General features: G+C 35.5%; 1 protein-coding gene across 5 annotated transcripts in view; it reads left to right on the top strand.

Annotated features, from left to right (window-relative positions):
• CSNK1G1 (casein kinase 1 gamma 1) overlaps positions 1-19,759 on the top strand; it is a 145,096-nt gene that overhangs the window by 44,375 nt on the left and 80,962 nt on the right. For 3 of the 5 annotated variants that reach the window (XM_065872152.1, XM_065872151.1, XM_065872149.1), the window contains exon 1: positions 2,365-2,545. In XM_065872152.1, coding sequence (XP_065728224.1) covers positions 2,365-2,545 — 181 coding nt within the window. Of the gene's footprint in view, positions 1-2,145; positions 2,546-19,759 lie in introns of those variants that run through there. The other 2 variants (XM_065872150.1, XM_065872153.1) reach the window with 1 other exon arrangement.

Raw genomic sequence — 19,759 nt, 5'->3', positions numbered from 1 at the left:
AGGAAAGAAGTGAACACAATGAAAAATATGAAGAGCAATAGACAAGGTAGTACAGTTTTTCAAATCTTACAAATAAGACTATTATACTAGTGATAACTGATGAAACTTTAGGAGTTAGTTCAATGCTCAAAATTGTCTGGATAGGCTAAGACACCCTTTACCTGTTCTCAAAAAAATGTATGATATAAAGGAAGAAAGTATAGCCTGACGGTTTATCATCTATAGACCCAGGACCACCTGTTAAGATGGACTATCTAAATAAAACATCTTAAATTTCATTTCTCTCTCTCTTTTTTTTTTTTAAGGGGGGCTGTGCACTGCGTGTATTGTGGGATCTTAGTTCCCAGACCAGGGATTGAACCCGCACCCTTGGCAGTGAAAGCGTGGAGTCCCAACCACTGGACAGCCAGAGAATTCCCTACTTCTCTTTCTTTACTCATATTGTTTGAGGGACTTTGGGTAGACAACAAAGATAATTGAAGGATATTAGATGAAATTATAATAAGAGAAAGAGTGAGGAGAAATATAAATTCATAATGTTGTTCATGTAGTAAATCCAGGAATTACTGACCTATTCTTACCACCCTGAGTTTTTACTTTAACAGAATATACATTTTGAATGTAGATGTACAATTTCCTAAATTCAGGGAAATGTATTTTATTTTTTTTAATTTTTTTATTTTTAAATAAATGTATTTATTTATTTTTCGCTGTGTTGGGTCTTTGTTTCTGTGCGAGGGCTTTCTCCAGTTGTGGCGAGCAGAGGCCACTCTTCATCACGGTGCGCGGGCCTCTCACTGTCACGGCTTCTCCCGTTATGGAGCACAGGCTCCAGATGCACAGGCTCAGTAGTTGTGGCTCACGGGCTTAGTTGCTCCGCGGCATGTGGGATCTTCCCAGACCAGGGCTCGAACCTGTGTCCTCTGCATTGGCAGGCAGATTCTTAACTACTGCGCCACCAGGGAAGCCCACAGGGAAATGTATTTTAATGATGATTAGATTTACGGAAGCCTAAAGTCATTATGCAGTTTTAATAATGCAAAGAAAGCAGACAGAAAAGATGAAAATAAGCAGTTAACTACTATAATGAAGTAAACAGAGTATGTTCTTGGATTATGTGCCCATTTGTACATTCAGCTCACACGTATGTGCCTGTTCCTGTACTAGGGAATTAAAGGTATCTGTAAGAAGCTTACAGTCTAGACATATTTGCTTTCTTGTATACATGCAATAATAACCAAGCAGTTCTAATTCTCTTCTTCCTTAAAATTTTAAGGGACATCTTCAGTGAAAGTGAAACAAAAGTATGTGTTTAGTCTGTGATTGGTGGTAACAGAATATTTTCTTGTTAAGGATACTCACCTAGATTGTCAAAAATAGCATCAAAATTATCTCATTGTAAACTTTGTCTTGGGCTTAGTCCTAAGTTGAGAAACTGGAGAATTCTGGTAGGGATGAGTTTTGTTTAAGATTTTTTGTTCTTCAGATTTATTCTCACTTTGGGGTTGCGCAAAGGACCTGCTTCAGGCACTCTGTCATTGTGTACTCAGCCCACAATGAAAACTAGACCAAAAGTTGAGCTTTCCCAACCTTTAGTCTAGTACTACTTTGTACCACTAGGGTTTTGGTAAGGCCTTCATAGAAGTAGTCTGTGTCAATCCGTAACTTGTTTTGGATTTTGTGATTGCTGTCAGTGCTTGATAAATGGTGGGGATGGAGGAGGGGGACAGTGAGTAGTGAGTAGCTTATTTCTGATAGGTTCTGTCCAAATTAAGGGGAAGAGCTTTTAATTGCCCTCAGTTTATTTAACTTGGCTGAACCCCACCACATCTTTGTTAGCCAGTGATGAAAAAGCCAACAAATAGCTTTCTTTTGAGTCATATGTACAACACTAGAAGAAAGCATTTTATGTTAAAGGGTTCTGTGTTCCATTGGCTGCCCTGGTCTGTAGCCTACTGAGCCTATGTTACCAGATGAATTACTAGTCCAGATGGCTAAACTGTTGGAGGATGTAAAACCAAAATCCATTTCAGGAAGCTGTCCACTTTGCTCAGTTTTGGATAGAGTCCATTCTAATTAGTGGTAACTCTTAATTTGTTTTAAAATATAATTTTTAACTGTATGCTTTCTTGATTTTTTACCTAGGTTACACAATATCCTCCTATGCTTGAGACCTACAGACTACGTGTCCTACCAGAACTAATCAATGGTTTTTCATCTCCTGGAGATAAATTAGAAACATAAACATGGTGCCAAAAGAACTCCTTACCTTACTCTAACTCCAGTTTATTCGGACGTACTTTTGTATTGAAGAGAGGTATACAAATTAAGGATACCTGTGCAGAGACTCTGTCGTGTAGGATCATGGACCATCCTAGTAGGGAAAAGGATGAAAGACAACGGACAACTAAACCCATGGCACAAAGGAGTGGACACTGTTCCCGACCATCTGGCTCCTCAACATCCTCTGGGGTTCTTATGGTGGGACCCAACTTCAGGGTTGGCAAGAAGATAGGGTGTGGGAACTTTGGAGAGCTCAGATTAGGTAAGAACTTGGTTATATTATTGGCTTAGCCTAACAAGAACAACAACAGCTATAATAAGCTTTGGTGCATTTCAAGACCAGCAGTTTATAATCTTATGAGAAGTTCTTGTAATGAGGACCTATTGTTAAAAGAACTGAAGAATTTATGAAGGAGACTATAGTCATTATCAGGTATAATTGTTATCCAGGGTTCATCCCTCTTTGTGTGTGATAGGATTTTAGATTTTCCACCAGTTCTGAGATTTTGTGATGTAGGGAGATCTACATACAGATATCAGTAAAACGAAGATTCTGATTTAGTTGGTTGGAGAGTAGAGCCCTGTATACTGTCTTTTTAACAAACTCCCAGTTGATTAAGATGCTGTTGGTCCTTGAACCACACTTTGCGAAGGGATTAAGGCCTTGTTTTAATTCAGAATCTACCCTTAGTAAGGGAAGAGTCAGTACTTACTCAGTAATACCCATACTTAGTCTGCAAGGAGATACATCAGTATTTAGAGAGGTTTTCCAACTGATACCATGTTTGCATTCCTTCCCAGAAGTCCCAACATCAGGATTGAGCTAGAACTCCAGGGAGAAACTTTGCAATTTTTATTTCCCAACCAAGGAAAGGATTTTTTATTTCAGGTATTAGTTTATGAGTGAGATGATGAATAATGATAAAATCAACCAGTTTGAAGATGTGAAATTAGGAAGAAGGTACATTGGGTATTTAGAAACTTTTTATGGCCCTCCCTAGGTGAATGGGAAAGAGAAAATGAAGGATCTTGTGAATATGTGAAGTTGGTCACCGATCTGTATTGGTGCAGATTGTGACAAGGTCCTTTTTTAAGCTAAAGTGTTTTCTTATTTTTCATAGCTGTTGAGACTATGTAGTATTTTGAAGACCCATTGTAAGAGGCTTTGCCCTTTGAGGAATTGGGAGCGTGGGAGCATAAGATGATTATTTTTGATTATCTCTGCTACTTCTCATGATTTTTCCAAAGGAGATCGAAAAAATCTTACCTCTCATCCCCCCATAGAGAGATTCAGGGAAACATCACTGTACTAGCCAGAGATCACTGGGTGTAGAATTGAATCTAGGGATGCTAAGAATGAATTTATTTTTACCACTAGAAGGCTGGGAGCCTGGGATTTTAAGACCTGACTAGGATAATGAAAGGCTTTTATATTTAGTGATGTGTTCATGTTCTGGTTAGCAAAGCCAGCAGATGCTACTGAAAATAGGAGTAAGATGTGTAATTTCACACTGCTTGAGTTCCTACCAACTACTGAGTTGCATTAGTAGCTAGTTTTGTGACTATACATTTATATAATGGATTGACTTTGCTCTAACATCACAGTAGTACTTGAATTAAATAGATTATGACAAACATCCACAAAATTACTGAGGCAGTTTATAATGCATATAAATTCATGCTTTCTCAAAACATCATAAAATTGTTTAATTTCTATAAAGATGAAGAAAAATCCTGGTCAATGAAAACTGCAAATGCACCAAAGCTTATTAATTACTTAAGTCTAGATTTGTATTATATTATCTTTACGTTTACACAGGAATGGAAAAATCTATTCAGGTAGAAGGATAGCTCATGTATATTTTCAGAGTGGTAAAGTGTTGTGTTTTATTTCCTCTGACGAATCTAGGGTGATTATGATGGGTCCCATTTTGACTTGCATTGTAGTCAGTAGAAAGAACTTGTCTCTCTTTTCAAGTGGTTTTATTCTTGTGTGCTGATGAGGTTTTCATTAGCCCTGGGACCGTTATTGTTAGGGCATTGTATCTAGGAGTACTTTTTATCAACAGAAACCAGAAAAGTAACTTTCAGAATCATTTGATGTCTCCCGACAATAGGGTGTGCTGTATACCCCATTCCATTGTCCTCTTGCTATGGTATTAGGAAGTAGAAGATTGTGCAGGCAACAGGAGGTGAAAACTGGAAAATTCCAAACTCAAGGCAGGAGCAGATAGGCCTCCACCCAGGCTGCCATTACAATGCTGTGCTTTCTTCTCCAAACTCATTTCTTTCTCTAGCTACCTGTCTCTTCTGTCCCTCAAATAGCCAAGTGCATTTGTGCCTCAGAGCTTTTACACCTACAATTCCTTCTGCTTGAAGGATTCTTTCTTCAAACTTTTGCTTCGCTGGTTGCTTTTCATCCCTTGGGCCTCAACTTTCATGTTACTGTCTCAGAGAAACCTTCTGTGACTTCTCTCCCACCTCCATTTAAAATAGCACATTACTCCCCTAACCACATTCTGTCTTATCAAACTGCTTTGTTTTATTCATCGCATTGATCACTATCTGACATTATTTTATGTATTTGTTTACCTGTTAATTGTCTCTCCTTACTCCAGTATAAGCCCCTTGGAGGGCAGGGATTCTATCTGTATTATTTGCTGATGTTATTTGTGGGCTGGATGGATAGATAGCCAGATGAGTAGGAAGGGGGGAGAAAAAAAATACATGGGCTCCTTTGGGTTCCTGGTATGTGGGGGTCGTGGTAGGTAGTGGCATTACTGCTTAAATAGACTCCTGAATTCCAGACAGAGAGCCAAAAAAAAAAGGGATGATTAGTGTATTTTGACTCTGTGTAAATCTATTTCCACCTCATCATCCATTTAACAAACAATTCTTGAATATTTACTGTCTTGCTAGACTTGGGAAGGATACAAAGAATTACAAGATGTACTTAAGAATCTCACAGTATCGGGTGGTGGGAAGATAAATAAGGAGTATGGGGTTGACAGATACACACCACTATGTATAAAATAGATAACCAACAAGGACCTACTGTATAGTACAGGGAACTGTAGTCAATATCTTGTAGTAACCTATAAAGGAAAAGAATCTGAAAAATATATATGTGTATGTATAACCGAATCAGTTCGCTGTATACCTGAAACAAACACAATATTATAAATCAATTACAGTTTAAAAAAAAATCTCAGTCTAATGACAGAAAAAGAAACACAAATTACAACATAAAGTGATAAGTATTGTAATAGAGTGTATAAAAACTACACTGGCAGAGAAGGTTAATGAAGGTTTCACAGAGGAGCGTGGTTTGATTGAGAGTAGTACAGGACTTCACTGGCGAGCACAAGGAAGAAGGACTGTCCAACAGCAGGATGCACAAACACTACATGTTGTAAAATTGTTTAGCATATTGTCAGAGCAGGAACTAGTTATACCCAGCTGGGTTATGGGGTGTGAAGTGAAAGAAGAGTAATAGATGAGGCTATTAGATACGTTGGGAGCAGATTGTGAAGTGTTTGCTTGGTATTAAAACATTTGGACTTTATCCTGTAGGCAGTGGAGTAGAATCATCAAGGGTTTCACAACAGAAGAGTGACATTATCTGGTTTGTATTCTAGAAAGATAATTCCCAGTATAAGATTAGATCAGATAGTAAAGAGGTTGACATCGTGTGGATTTTTGTTCTAATTGTACTTGTCACATTGTGTCATGTTCCTCCATCTCTCTACCTCAAGATATGCTTGATGGTAGTAATTTGCTTTATTAATATTCTCATATTTATTCGTATTCTTAATTCCTTTTACTGTGTATGGCATATAATGGGTACCCTAAGTAGTCCAGATCAGAATTGGCCAGGCCTGCCTTAGCTCTGAAAATGGCAGTGAGATGCAGAGGAAGGGATGAATTAGGGAGAAATTTCAGAAGGAGACCTTAGGCAGGATTTGGTTACCAGTTATTTTGCCAGCGTGGGAAGACCAAGTGAATGAGGAAACCTTTAATAGAGCTAGGAAACATGGGATTAGAGTAGGCGATGGGGAAGGCAAGTAAGTTAGACTTTGAGAATATATTGACTTTGAGGATTGTGTAGCACATACGCAGAAATGTGACTCTGAGACTTAGAAAAATTAAACTTCAGCTGGGATTAAGAAATCATTACCATGTTGGTGTTAATGAGCATGCAATCATCAGTGATGATATGATGCTTGTGGACCTTTTGTGAGTGAGGAGAGAAAGAGGGTGTATTTAAGGGATGCTGGAAGAGGAAGAGCCTCAAGAGTAGAGAAGTCGAAAAGTCAAGACAAGAGTTTCTAGAGGGATGGGGTGTTAAGCACAGCCTGTGCCCTAAGGCTAAACAGGAGAAGCTGATTATTATAGCCTTTGGTCTTTTACTTCTGTTTATATATTTCTGAGATGATTCCTTTTTTCCTTCCTTTTTGTTCTTCGTTTATTTTAATGAATACATGTATTTTGTAACCAGGGGAAAAATAGCAATAAACATATCCTTTAAAGGAATGCTTTTAAAAAGAAAACATGCTGTTGCCCAAAATTTTTTTTAAAATTTTTATTAAAAGTATCTCCAAAGATAATCACTAATTTTGTTTAATTAATTTAATTTTCCAGAATAACAAATATGGATCAGGACATATTTTAGAAATGCAATCAAACTGTGCTGTAAACTTGCTTTTATCACTTAATACAGCATGAACTTCTATTGTTTCAGCTTAAATATAGATCTTTTTTTTTTTTTTTTTTTGCGGTACGCGGGCCTCCCACCGCTGTGGCCTCTCCCGTTGCGGAGCAGCAGGCTCAGCGGCCATGGCTCACGGGCGCAGCCGCTCCGTGGCATGTGGGATCTTCCCGAACCGGGGCACGAACCCCTGTCCCCTGCATCGGCAGGCGGACTCTCAACCACTGCGCCACCAGGGAAGCCCAATATAGATCATTTTTAATGTCTGTATGTAGAAATTTATTAGCTAGTCTTAATACACATATAAATTATTTCTATTTTTTAATTATAAGTAATACTATCTGAACATCCTTGTAGATACTTGTAATAAATACATCCTTGTAGTCTAAGCTTGGTTGATTATTTTCTTAGGATAAATCCTGGAAGTGTACTTTCTGTGTCGAAGATACATACATATTTGTGATTTTCTTACACATTGTCAATTTGCCCTCCAGAAAGATGGTTTTCCTTTACTTTCTGTGTGAGCCTGTGTGTGTGTGTGTGTTTGTGTTTCTCGTTCGAAAACCTTGAACATTATCGAGAATCTTTTCATCTATGCTAGTCTGATAGGGGAAAATGGTATCTTGTTAAATGTGTATGTGTTCATGGGTGAAGTTAAACATCTTTACACATTTATTTATAGTTCTTCTTTTAAGAGTTGCTTGTTTGTGGCCTTTGCATATTTTTCAATGGAAAGATTATTTCTATGGCATCTTATCTATGTATATTGCCTCAATAGAAAGGGGAATTTTGAAGATTTGAGAAAGGAAGATTGATGAAGGATGATCATGGATAAAAGGTAGGAGGACACGATGGAGTGGAAACAGATCTGCAGGTTGTTTTTTATTAATTGTGAAGCTTGGGGAATATTTTGAGGCCTTTTTTTTTTTTTTTGCGGTACGCGGGCCTCTCACCGCTGTGGCCTCTCCTGCTGCGTAGCAGCAGGCTCCGGACGCGCAGGCTCAGCGGCCATGGCTCACGGGCGCAGCCGCTCTGCGGCATGTGGGATCTTCCCAGACCGGGACACGAACCCGTGTCCCCTGCATCGGCAGGCGGACTCTTAACCACTGTGCCACCAGGGAAGCCCTTTTTTTTTTTTAATTAAAGTTTTGAGTCTCCTGAATCAGGCCTGGAAAGAATCATGTAAACATTAAGATAAAAATGATTCTTTTCCTCCAGAATTTAGAAAATATGTATCCCTAGTCTACAAATAACAGCTTTTTTTCCTTCTTAGTTGCAAGAATAAGTAGATAGGTGATTTCATATCCTAACAAGTATGTGCCTATGTTTATGGGAGACCATTTAGACTAAACAATCTTGCATATAAATTTTAATAATTTTTATACTGTCTTTGTGAAATAGTATCTTGTTAGAGAATGTTTTTACTTACACATAAGAAAATGGAGGCACAAAGAATTGACCTTTTTGTTCTATTCCATCTTTGGTATCTGGTGAAATATGTAAAAGTACATTAGAACAGAAGGATGTTTCTGACAAAGGTAAATTGTCTAAGGGTATCAGCTTGTCCTGTGACACATTCCTCCCTTGCTTCTAAAATAAGATACTTATTTCTATGACTAACTTCTCTGCGTATTGTTCTTTCCATATCTGAATTACTTAAGTATCACTAATGAACTTAAATTGGGACTTATAACTTCAGCTCTTACCAGCCAGTTCTGTTTCTGGCAGTTATGATAATTAACAGTTTACAGTTGCATATTATATAAAGCAATTGGTTTCATATTACATCCCACAAAGTCTTGGAGCCCTTGATTTCATACTTCAAGAGAATGGGAAAGGAAAAGTGAGCAGGCAGGACTCTCTCTTACCTTTATATTGAGTTTTCAGCAAGATTTTGTTTAAAAGGTATGGGTCTGTTGTGTTAAAATTTTTTGAAAAGCATTCATCTGAAAGAATATAGGCTTAAGATAAAATAAGATTTAAAAGTGTTTCTTCTCTAGTTGAAAGTGAAAGCATTGTAAAATCAAATGTTTACTTTTTTATTAATAGTTTCATAGGAAATCTTAGCATTTTGAACAAATGAAACTCAATCTATATCAGCCAAAAATCAAGCCAGTCAGCAAAACAAAAAAACTGATACAAAGTTGGCCCTCCATATCCACAGGTTCTTCATCTCTGGGTTCAAGCAACCAGGGGTGGAAAACACTCTGGGGAAAAATAGTCCCATAAAGTTCCAAAAAGCAAAACTTAAATTTGCCCTATTACAGGTGACTCTTCACATAGGATTTACATTGTATTTACAATTATTTACCTAGCATTTACACTGTACTAGGTGTTATAAGTAATCTAGAGATCTAGATCTAGTATACAGAGGATGTACCCAGGTTATATGCAAATAATACGCCATTTTGTAAAGGGACCTTGAGCGTCCACAGCCACAGACTTTGGTATCCATGGGGGTCCTGGAACCAGTCCTCCACTGAGAATAAGGGGCTACTGTATTGTGCTTTTATAACATTGTTAAAGTTTCCCTATAAATTTGCAAATGTTGGGGGGTCTGTGGATGGAACAAGCTAAAAACAAGTTTTAGAAGTCGTATCATTACTTTCTGCCTCAAGTGGTTAAAAGAGCCCTGAGTCAGATTTCCTTTCCAAGTTTCATTTTTTTTCCTCCGTAAGAGGAAGGTAATAATAATATCTATCTTACAGATTTGTTGTAGAGATAAAATTTAGATAATGCATATAATCACCTAAGACAGTGATTGACAGATAGTGAGCACTTGGTTTGTATACATAATACAAAACATTGTTTAAATTTTTGTTTTATTTTTTCCCAACTTGTATGAAGAAAAATTTCAAAATTTTACAAAAAACTAAAATCCTCACCTCACTAGGATGGTGAGGATCCATAATAACACCTACATTTACCAGTTGTTAATATTTTTGTCCCATGTACTTTACCTCTTTGGAGATATGTATGTGTGTACATTTGTTTATGTGTTGTGGTAAGTTGTAAGACTGATAAAACATATTTTTCTCCCCCTCAGAAGGGGATACTTAGGTTCCTGCTTCATAGATATGTAACGAATTATATCATTTGTTTTCCGCAGTACGTTGTGGAGGAATTCAATTTAAATTATGATCCCAGAAATAATGTATTTTAACTTTCTTGGAAAACTACAAATGAATATAAAGTTATTGTTCCTAATAGTATTGTAGTTTAAATTTCTTTTGGAATTGCATCCTGTTGGTTCTAACTCAAGCACAGTTTGCTGAGGATAAACAGCTTTAACAGATGTTGAGGGAGAATTCTTTTTGTCAGTAGCATAATCCACCAAAAAATGGTAGGAGCAAATAGTTTTAACCACATTCGCTGATGCACAGACTGTGTCATGTTAATATGGTAACTTTAGAAGTATCACAGATATGATAACTTGCAGGATTATGCATTGACATCTTGGCTAGTTAATCAGGAGAACTTAACAGTAAAATTTTCAGGATTGCTAAACCAGTTTGGAATTTTTCAGCAGGAGTACAAAACTAGGACGATTAAGGATTTAATTATGAAGAGAGTTCAGAATCAATATTTATGTGATGATCATGCATCCTAAGGAGAAAACTGTCTGAACTTATGGCCATACTTTACCAGAAAATGGCAAAGCTCTTACCAAAGGAAATGGAGCCCATCTTCCAAAATGTTGACATCTCTAGTCTGCTTTTTTCCCACCTATTTTACTTGTTCTGTCTTCTTCCTTTTGTCGTTTCATTGGGCTTTTGGAAAGGAATAGAGTGAAATGCCTACATTTTCTCTGCCATGTTAAACCAGATGTCTCTATGTATCGTATATTTTTATTCAGCAAGGCATTTATTTGACAAACTTTTGTGATAGTCTAGTAACGCATTTAGAAATATGAGTTGGCTGAGAAGATAGTTGAGATTTGTAGTTGTTTTAACCACCTCAGCAAAGAGAATCGGATCATTGTCATCACTGCTGCTGAACAGTAGAGCTCTGTATTTTGATTCCGTTCAGTTCAACCATGAATTGGATGGAGATCTTTGAAGGACATAGTAATGAAATCCTCACATAATACAGTGCTTGAGGTGGGGCAGCTAATATAGTGACTGGTTAACAGAATCAAGATTCAACATTAAATTTTTTGAAAAAACAGTGAATTGAACAAAAGACTTGACCATGATTCAAGAATCCTACTCTACAATTTCAAGTCTGACAACTAGATTGGCAACACTTATATGAAAAAGTTGGCTCTGAGTTTACTATGAGACAGGAGTGGGTTTACCCCCAAAAAGCTCATGGTAACTTAGAATGATTTAATAGATAAGACCTTTCTTAAGTTTTGGACCTCTAGGGAACTTCGGCATTGTCTAGTCCAAACTTCATCATTTTAAAAATGAAAGAAATTAGAAATTAAACAACTTAGTCAAGGTAAAATAAACTAGCTTGCCACAGAGTTGGAACTAGAGCCCAGGTCTGGGACATCCCAGACAGATATTTCTATTATATATCATGTAGTTCCCCTACTTATTGGTTAAGTGTGCAGTCGAAATACTACATGCTGGGGAAAAAAAGGTTTAAAAGGACATAAGAAGTAATTTTAAATTCCAAAGGTTATAATCATTTACATTCAGTATAATTATACCTATTACCAAGAAAAGAAATATAAAGTATAAAATGATAATCAATAATCTTTTCTCTAAGTATTACTATCTAGGTTCTATGTTGAACCAACTTTAATCTTCAGGGATTTTCTGGGAGGTAAGGAGGGAAAATGTTGGCTAATTGATTAATAATTAATTTTTTATTATTTTTAATTTTGCAAAGTATAGATTTTAAATTTAGAGTAAAATCAAAGTGGAGGAGATTATAAACACTGTTCTTTATTCTACCCTTAGCTTTTTATTTGACTAAGGTACAGTGGGAAATGAGGGTAGAGATGTGAGCAGTCTGTTCTTGACTAGCTGTGGGCCACGATATAGATTTGGACTTTGTCTTGTAGGCAGTTAAAAAAAAAAAAACACAAACAAAAAAAACTTGGAAGGAATTGCATGTCATGTTTTCCACCCCCGTACCCCGCCCCTCCGCAGAGATCATAAATTAATTAGAACTTCTGATCTCACTGCCCCTTCCCACAGAAGGTATCATTTTTCTGTATTGTTAAAAAACACAGAGCAGTCTTTTTTTATCTAGTGGTGCTGATATTAAAGGATAATAGGGGAGTTCTCCAGTTTGTCTGGATGATAGAAAGCTGAAACAGTAAATGCCTTGTGATTTAAGTAATTCTAAGTGTTTCTTTGATTAAAGGGCTCTTGTAGGTAGTTTAGGCTAATGTCTGTACTGTGAAACTAAAAGTTAACATTTCTTTTTTGAGATTGTCATGTTCCTTTTTCTACTGAATGTTATAAACTACTTCAGAGATAGAGTAATCTAAATAATAATTAGATTGTTTGGTTTTGAGCACCTAGCCTATAGAGAAGTTAATGGTAATTCCAATTCATGAAGCTTGTTCTGTTTCTGTTTGTTACAGAAAATTAGAGCAGCTCTTTTTTTAGTTGTGTGTAAATGTATATATGTCTATATATACATGCATATACATATATATGTACTTTGGTATAAACGAAGTTGGCTATGCTTTGAGATTCTGCCTTTTTTATTTACTAAATTCCTATATGTGACTTTTGTAATTATAAGTTTAATGGCTATTCTGTTTCTTCAAGTGGATTACCACAACCGTTACCATATAATTGGGCTTCGTTTTCTTCTAGCTTTTATTATTATTATAAGTAAATAACACAATAAACATGTTCATGAAGATAGGTTATTATTAGAACTATAACACATTATCCTCTCTAGCTTGCTAGATAAATTAGTTTTATATAGGGCAGAAAATTTACACATCAGTGATGAAAGTGTAATTTTTCTACAGTTTTATTATACTCTAAAATACTCATATTCCAGAACAGACAAGGCTAAATGTAGCATTTTTTCACAAAAATTTATGTAGAATATAAACTAACATTAATGTAAATTAGAATTATAAATTACATTTTTTGAAATTTTTATCCATGTTATAGTAAAACTGTACATGGTATCATTTTTCTTAATAAGCTCCAGCTCTCTGCATCAAAGCTGAGGACTAGCAAAGCAAAACAACAATAAAAATAAAAAATTTCTTAGCAGTCAAAATAGATATCTTAGGATCTGTGTACCCAGAAGTTCCTGTGCTTCAGACCTTCAGTCTTTTTCTTAAAGCCTTTGTGTTCTTATTTTATATGCATTTCTAACAAGCTTATTAGTTTTCTTAATCTTCCATAGAGTACAAACACAGAAGGAAGAGGGAATTACATATATCAAGAAGTGATCACTGATAGACTGATAGCAAGGGAGGTAACAAAGTCACAGAGCAGAGCAGTCTGGGCAGAATAGCCTTATATACTGGATTAACCCCTAAGGGTGTTTGCTCAAGTGGGGTAATATAATTATTACTCATCTTGAGTAGATTCATCAAGGAAAAAACATCAGATATTCATGGAAACGTTTTTATTGAGGTGCAATTGACATATAACATTATATTAGTTTCAGGTGTACACATAATGATTCATTATTTGTATATATTGCAAAATGATCACCACAGTAATCTAGTTAACATCCATCACCACACATATTTACAAAATTTATTTTTCTTGTGATGAGAACTTGTAAGATTTCCTCTCTTAGTAACTTTCAGATATGCAGTACAGTATTATTAACTTTAGTCATCATGCTGTACATAGCATCCCTGTGACTTATTTATTTCATAACTTTAAGTTTGTAAAAAAATGTAATGCTTCATGAATTTGCATGTCATCCTTGCACAGGGGTGGGGTGCACGCTAATCTCTATCAATTTTAGTAAATAGTATGCTGCTAGAGTGAACACCCGATATTCTCTTTATGAAACATGAAGCTTTAGAAACATTTCCATTGTAAATGATTTTACTTTTTAACTTTAATTGAAAGAGTGTCACTTCACTTTTCTGAAAAATTTATTTATATAAAAGAGTTCCCTACTTGAGGTTTAAGAGATACTAATATTTTTCTAATTAAAAGACAGTATGGGGAAGTCCCTGGTGGTCCAGTGGTTAGGAGTCCACACTTCCACTGCCAGGGGCCTAGGTTCGATCCCTAATCAGGGAACTAAGATCCTGCAACTGCGTGGCTTGGCCAAAAAAATAAAAAGGAAAAAAAAAAGGCAGTATGCTTCTGAGAATGGATAATGAAAGAAGAGGTCTGAATCATTATTATACAAAAGTATCTATGTTTAATCCAAAAATGAAATTAAGAAAGCAGTTTCATTTACAATAGTATCAAAAGAGAATAAATTTAACAAAATGACTGTAAAATTTATACTCTGAAAACCACAAAACATTTTGGAAAGGAATTAAAGAAGACCTAGATAAATACCAAGGTCCTACTGTATAGCACAGGGAACTATATTCAATATCCTGTGATAAACCATAATGGAAAAGAATATAAAAAAATATATATGTATATATATATATAACTGAGTAACTTTGCTATACAGCAGAAATGAAACAGCATTGTAAATTAAAAAAAAAAAAAAAAAGGAAGAAGAAGAAGACCTAAATACCTGGAAAAACATTCACATTCAGGGGTCAGACTTAATATTGTTAAGGTGTAGTACTCCCCAAATTGATTTACAGATTCAACACAACCCCTGTTAGAATCCCAGCTGGCTTTTTTGCATATATTGACAAGCTGATCCTAAAATTCATATGGAGTTGCAAGGGACCCAGAAGAACCAAAACAATATTGAAAAAGAAGAACAAAGTTGGATGACTCGCACTTTTTGATTTTAAAGCTTACTACAAAGCAACAGTAATCAAGACACTGTGGTACTGGCATTAGAATAGACATATAGGTCAGTGGAATAGAATTGAGAATCCAGATATGAATCTATGGTCCATTGCTTTTCTTCTAGTGTGTCAAGACTATTCAGTGGGGAGAGGATAATGTTTTCAACAAATAGTGCTAGGAGAACTGGACATTCACGTACAAAAGATTGAATTTGAACCTTTACCTCATTCTATACAAAAGTTAACCCAAAATGTGTCGAAGAACTAAATGTAATAGCCCAAACTGTAAAACTCTTAGAAGAAAACATAAGGGTAAATCTTCAGGTCCTCGGATTTGGCAGTGGACTCTTAGGTATGACACCAAAAGCACAAATAGCAAAAGAAAAAATAGATAAATTGGATTTCATCAAAATGAAATTTTTTGTGCTGCAAAGGACATCCTGAAAAAAAGTAAAACAACAATCCATATAACGGGAGAAAATATTTACATATCATATCTAATAAGGGACTAATATTTCAAGTATACAAAGAACTCTTAGACCTTAACAATAAAATGACAAATAACCCAATTTTACTTTTATTCTTTTTTTTTTTTTTTTGGGCACACCGTGTGGTATGCGGGATCTTAGCTCCCCAACCAGGGATTGAACCTGTGCCCCCTGCAGTGGAAGCAAGGATTCTTAACCACTGAACCGCCAAGGAAATCCCCAAATAACCCGATTTTAAAATGGACAAAGGATTTGAATAGACCTTTCTCCAGAGATGACATAGGAATGGCCATTAAGCACATGAAATGATGCTCAACATCAGTAGTCATTGGGGAAATTCAAATCAAAATCACAGTGAGATCCCACATTATACCTACTAGGGTGGCTGGAATCAAACAGATAATAATAAGTGTTTACTGGTGAGGATGTGCAGAAATTAGAGACCTCACATGCTGCTGAAGGGTATGTAAAATGGTACAGCCACTTTGGAAAACAGTTTTGCAGTTCCTCAGAAAGTTAAACATTAAGAGTTACCATTTCTTCCTGCAATTCCACTCTTAGGCACATACCCAAGAGAAATGAAAACATTATTTACACAAAAACCTATACGTGAATGTTCATAGTGGTATTTTTCATAGCTAAAAGGTGGAAGTAAACCAAATGTCCACCACTTGATTAATAGATAAACAAAATGTGGTATTATTTGGCCATGAATGAACAAATGAATCCAGGAATAAAAATACATGCTATTGATGAACATTATGCTAAATGAGAGAAGCCAGTTAAAAAAGACCACATATTATGTGATTCCATTTGTATGAAACATCCGTAATAGATGAATCTATTGACTCACAGAAACTATTGAGACAGAAAGTAGATTTGTGGGTGCTTAAGGACTGGTGTTTAGAGGTGAGAGGGACAGGACGACTGATGGGTGGGTAATAGCTAAAGAGTATGGGGTTTATTTTATTTTGGGGGGGGTTTGAGGTGATAGAAATATTCTAAAATTGATGTGACAGTTGCATGATTCTGAGAACATACTAAAACCCAGTGAATTGTACACTTTAAATGGGTAAATTGTATCCTATGTGAATTACATCTCAAAAGCCGTTACCAAAAAATGTACATAGGCTTAGTCAAAATTAATATGCAGACTTACAAATATGATTATGTAACTTCATGTTAGAATTAAGTAGCGTAATCACTTAGTATAGGTTGAGATGATTTTTCCCTCTTGCGAAACTATATTTAGAATTAAACTAGGGAAAGTTTCAAATCTCATCACATTTTGAACATTTTTAAATTTTTAAATAAATTATTGATTAGAGATAAAACTGTTATTTCATCTGTGGTCAGTCTTAAGTTATACTTTGTAAATCATGATTTTGTATTATTATACATATCTGTTTCACTGCTTCATAATCACTTTAATAACCAAGAGAGATTATTTTTTCCTGCAAGGTTTTTAAGGTAATCTAAAGAAATGCAGTTTTCAATACAGATAGTGCTGCTTTGATGTTTATTCTTATTACCCACATGGAAAGATTTTTGACTTTAAATGAGAATCTGATGGTTGTAGGTTAAGAACTTTTCAGTTCCAGCCCCTAAAGCAGCAAAAGTTTTACTAAAAAATACTACATTGCCTAAATTCTACAAATTAGAGTTTAGCAAGTCCATTGAATTAAGCTTTCAGTTACTTATACTTTATTTGGAATTAAGTTAGTTTCTTTTTCTTCTTCTCAAGTACAAACCCATTTATTGTTATATCTTGATGTGGTCTCTCCAAAGACCATGTTCTCCCATTACAAATTGCAAGTGACCCTGCTCAAAATGACAGTAGTTATTATTACTGACCAGGTAGGTCTTGCAATTTTCTCATTTTCCTAGAAATGGCATTTGTGGGTCTGAAAGGGATGCCCAAATTCATTTTTTTAACAACATAAAATTTACCATCTTGACCATTTTTAAGTGTACAGTTTAGTAGGGTTTAGTATATTCATATTGTTGTGAAACAGATCTCCAGAACTTTTTTTCATCTTCCCCAACGGAAACTCTATACCCATTAAACAAAATCCCCCTTTCCCTCTCCCTACAGCCCCTGGTAACCACCATTCTACCTTCTATTCTATGAATTTGACTACTTTAGATGCCTCATTAAAGTGGAATTATATAGTATTTGCCTTTTTGTGACTGGCTTATTTCTTTAGCGTAATGTCTTCAGGGTTCACCAACATTGTAGCACATGACAGAATTTCTTTTTAAGGCTGAATAATATTCTGTTGTATGTATATACCACACTTTTTTTATCCATCCATTCTCCATGCATCCATTGATGAACATTTGGGTTGCTTCCACCTCTTGGCTATTGTGAGTGAAATTAAGTTGGTAGCTTCTTAATGTTTAGCTTAAGATATTAAAGTTTTGTTGTGGAGGAAGAAACAGCAGTTCCAAAATAAGACTAAAAAATGAGGAAAGGTAATCCTGAATAGGGTGACTACCTTTTTGCCCGGGTTGTCCTTGGTGGCCAGTGAGAGTAGTTTATGATATCAGCTCAACTTATACTTCCCAAAGACTTCTTTCTGAGGAGGACTGTCTTTTATGTCCCAATATGCTACTAGATGGAATGCAAAGTGGATTTGACAATTTTGTTGTCCTTACTCAAAAAGAAAAAACTTGAACACACTGAGACCTTTATTTATTTTTTTATTACTAACAACATGGTCCTCTGACGTAGGAAGCCTTGTGCTTTCTTCTTGTGGATCACTTCATTGGAGTCAGGTCACTTCTTCGTGCATTATATGGATATACCACATTTTGTTTTATGTATTCATCAGATGATGGACATTTTAGTTATTTCTACATGTGATACTCTATGACCCAGGGTATGTGCCCAGGAAAATGCATATCTATGTGCACCAAAAAATTGTGTTCGAGAATGTTCAAACCGAACATCTAAGTCATTACGCAAACTAATAAACATGAACTACCCCCCCAATTTTTTTTTAAAAAAAGGAAAAGAATGAGCTATTAATACATGCAACAAAATGGATGAACCTCAAACGTAATGTTGGGCAAAAGAAGCCAGACGCAAAAGAGTGGTTACTGTATATTTCCATTAACAGATGTTCAAAATAGGCAAAACTAATTTCTTGCAATTAAGCAGAACAGGTAACTTTAGGTAGTGGTAAATGAGGATTACTGATTTGGAAGAGGCACAAGAAAGCCTATTGGAGAGCTGAAAATGTTCTCTCCCTGGATGGTTACGTAGGTATATGTATGGATATGTAAAAGTTCACTGAATTATACATTTTACATGTGTGCACTTTACTTCATGTTAATTATGCCTCAATTAAAAAGAATAAATGTAAAAAAAATGTAGGGGGTATCATTTGTGCAAGAGGATTAAAATTTGGTTTTAGATGTTAACAGTATGTGTTAGTGACCCTCACACAGCTTTCCACTGTTCCTCAGGAGGAGCTACTTCACAATCACTGACTCTAAACAAAGCTGAAAAATTATATGCCAGACTCCAGGAAATTGTCCAAATAATTAACAGTAAAGCAAGACTTAAAAAAAAAAACCCAGTAAGTTAGCATTGCTTTTAATGTAAGTACCTTCATTACAATGAGAAAGAAATGGACATAAGTGCATCACTGGGATTTGTGAAGTTTTCAGGTACTGTGGCTTCTCCAATTTGTACATTAGTTGAATGCCTAATTTTAAACGTGCATACTTTTCTACTCCTGCAACTTCATTAATATATTTCTTTCCTCTTAAAACTTGCATTATCATTTAGAATGGAGGTCGTATTCTTCTTGGCAGGAAAATATTAATGAAATATTGGACCATTTTTGCCTGATGATCAGGTTCAAGTCATTGACAATCCATAGTTTTAGTTCTTCTAGAATCAATTGTTTTACCTTTAACTATGTTCATAATTGTGCTTTTTTCACTTTCATCCCTTTTGCTTTTTCAAAGGACCATTTGGACTTTTCTTCCTGAATGGCTGAAATGTCGACTAGGTACTATAACTTTTTCAGTATCTGCAGATCTCCATTTGGTCTTTTAATTTTTCACATTTATGTGGCAGGTCTTCAAATAGCAAGTAATCCATCTGCTCTAAAGAATACTTCAAATCTATTAAAGATCTGTAATGAAATATTTACTGATGAAATAACATAACATCTGGGATTTGTTTCAAAATAATTTCGTTATTGAAATTGGGTGAGGTTATATCGGGGAATCATTGTATAAGTGAGATTTTGCATAATAAAATTTTTTAAAACTAAAGTACTTCGTTATTTTTCTGCTGTAGAGTATCACGCTTTCTAGAGTGATTCATTCCAGCTTTGTTTTTTTTTTTTCCCCTCACCACTATAATGTAGAAAGTTTTACACACTTGCTTAAAGC

This window comes from Phocoena phocoena, chromosome 2 (assembly GCF_963924675.1).
Source record: "Phocoena phocoena chromosome 2, mPhoPho1.1, whole genome shotgun sequence".
NCBI classification, from domain to species: domain Eukaryota; kingdom Metazoa; phylum Chordata; class Mammalia; order Artiodactyla; family Phocoenidae; genus Phocoena; species Phocoena phocoena.
Note: the sequence above shows the minus strand (reverse complement) of the source record. Positions and strands in the feature narration are given on the sequence as shown.